This window comes from Salpingoeca rosetta, assembly GCF_000188695.1.
Source record: "Salpingoeca rosetta unplaced genomic scaffold supercont1.24, whole genome shotgun sequence".
Taxonomy (NCBI): domain Eukaryota; class Choanoflagellata; order Craspedida; family Salpingoecidae; genus Salpingoeca; species Salpingoeca rosetta.
In genome coordinates, this window is record NW_004754910.1 from 235,930 (window position 1) to 237,075 (window position 1,146).

The following is a 1,146-nucleotide window of genomic DNA, read 5'->3' on the forward strand; positions in this document are numbered from 1 at the left end:
TCCCCGTCGAGGCACGCGAGAAGAGGTGCGCTCTAGCGGAGGGAGGAGGGGACACGGGTGCATGTCAGTGGTGTGTGTGGGTGTGTCTTTGTGTGTGGTGTGTCCTTGTGTGTGTGTGTGTGTGTGTGTGTGTGTGTGTGTGGTGGTTTCTCAGTCTTATTCTTTTCTTACCCCAACGTGATTCTCTTCATTCTCGCCCTCCCCGCCATTCTTTCCCTCTCTCCTCTCCGCACCTGTCCATCAGGCGGCACGCTGTGCTGGACGCGACAAAGGAGGACATTCTCAATGCTGTGGAGACACATCTTGCGCCAGCGACAGTCCAGGTTCGGGAGTGTGCACAGCGCTGTGTGTTTGTCGTCTGTTGCTTGTTTGCTTGCAGGCAAGCATCCTTACAGCAGCATGCACACATTGCGACGAGTGAGCTCACACACACATACACACACACACACACACATACACACACACACACACACACACACACACACCCCACACACACACACACACACACACACACACACACACACACACACCACGCGCCAGGCCGCGAGCACGGGGCTGCTGATTCCGGCACACATGGCGGAGGCGGTGAAGGAGACGGGGGCACGCGTGTTCCAGGGAGACGACGACAACAACAACGTTGCTGCTGCTGCTGCTGCTGCTGCTGCTGCTACGACAGAGTAGCTGTGGCCAAGCAAGGGAAGGAGTGGAAGAAAGAGGGGGTGATGTGAGTGTCTGTGTGTGTGTGTGTGTGTTTCTTGTTGCTCGAACAGCAGGCAAGCAAGCAGCAACAACAACAACAGTAAACTTGCACGAGTCATTCGTCATGCATGCCATGGCTGGAAACACAAACAAACAACAAAGGGGATGGCGGATGTGACGCAGTGCTTGCGAGAGGTAAACACTGCACACCATACGCACGCACATGTACTTGCCCTCCTTGTCCTCACTGCAACCGCCCCCGACCCCCTTGACCCCCCCCCCCTCCTGCGGACACACACACACACACACACCCAGAGACTGAATGGGAGAGAGCGCGGAGACACGGAGGGAGAGATACAGGCGACGTTCAAACGCAGAGGGGGGGCGAAATGGTCGGCGTGTGGGGTGCGCCGGCGCGTGTTTTGGGGGGACGGGTTTGTGGGTGGG

General features: G+C 57.4%; 1 protein-coding gene across 1 annotated transcript in view; it reads left to right on the forward strand.

Annotated features, from left to right (window-relative positions):
* PTSG_12754 (uncharacterized protein) overlaps nucleotides 1–1,146 on the forward strand; it is a 17,376-nt gene that overhangs the window by 11,067 nt on the left and 5,163 nt on the right. The window contains exons 21-23 of the mRNA XM_004990303.1: nucleotides 12–25; nucleotides 245–323; nucleotides 541–608. Coding sequence (XP_004990360.1) covers nucleotides 12–25; nucleotides 245–323; nucleotides 541–608 — 161 coding nt within the window. The remainder of the gene's footprint in view (nucleotides 1–11; nucleotides 26–244; nucleotides 324–540; nucleotides 609–1,146) is intronic.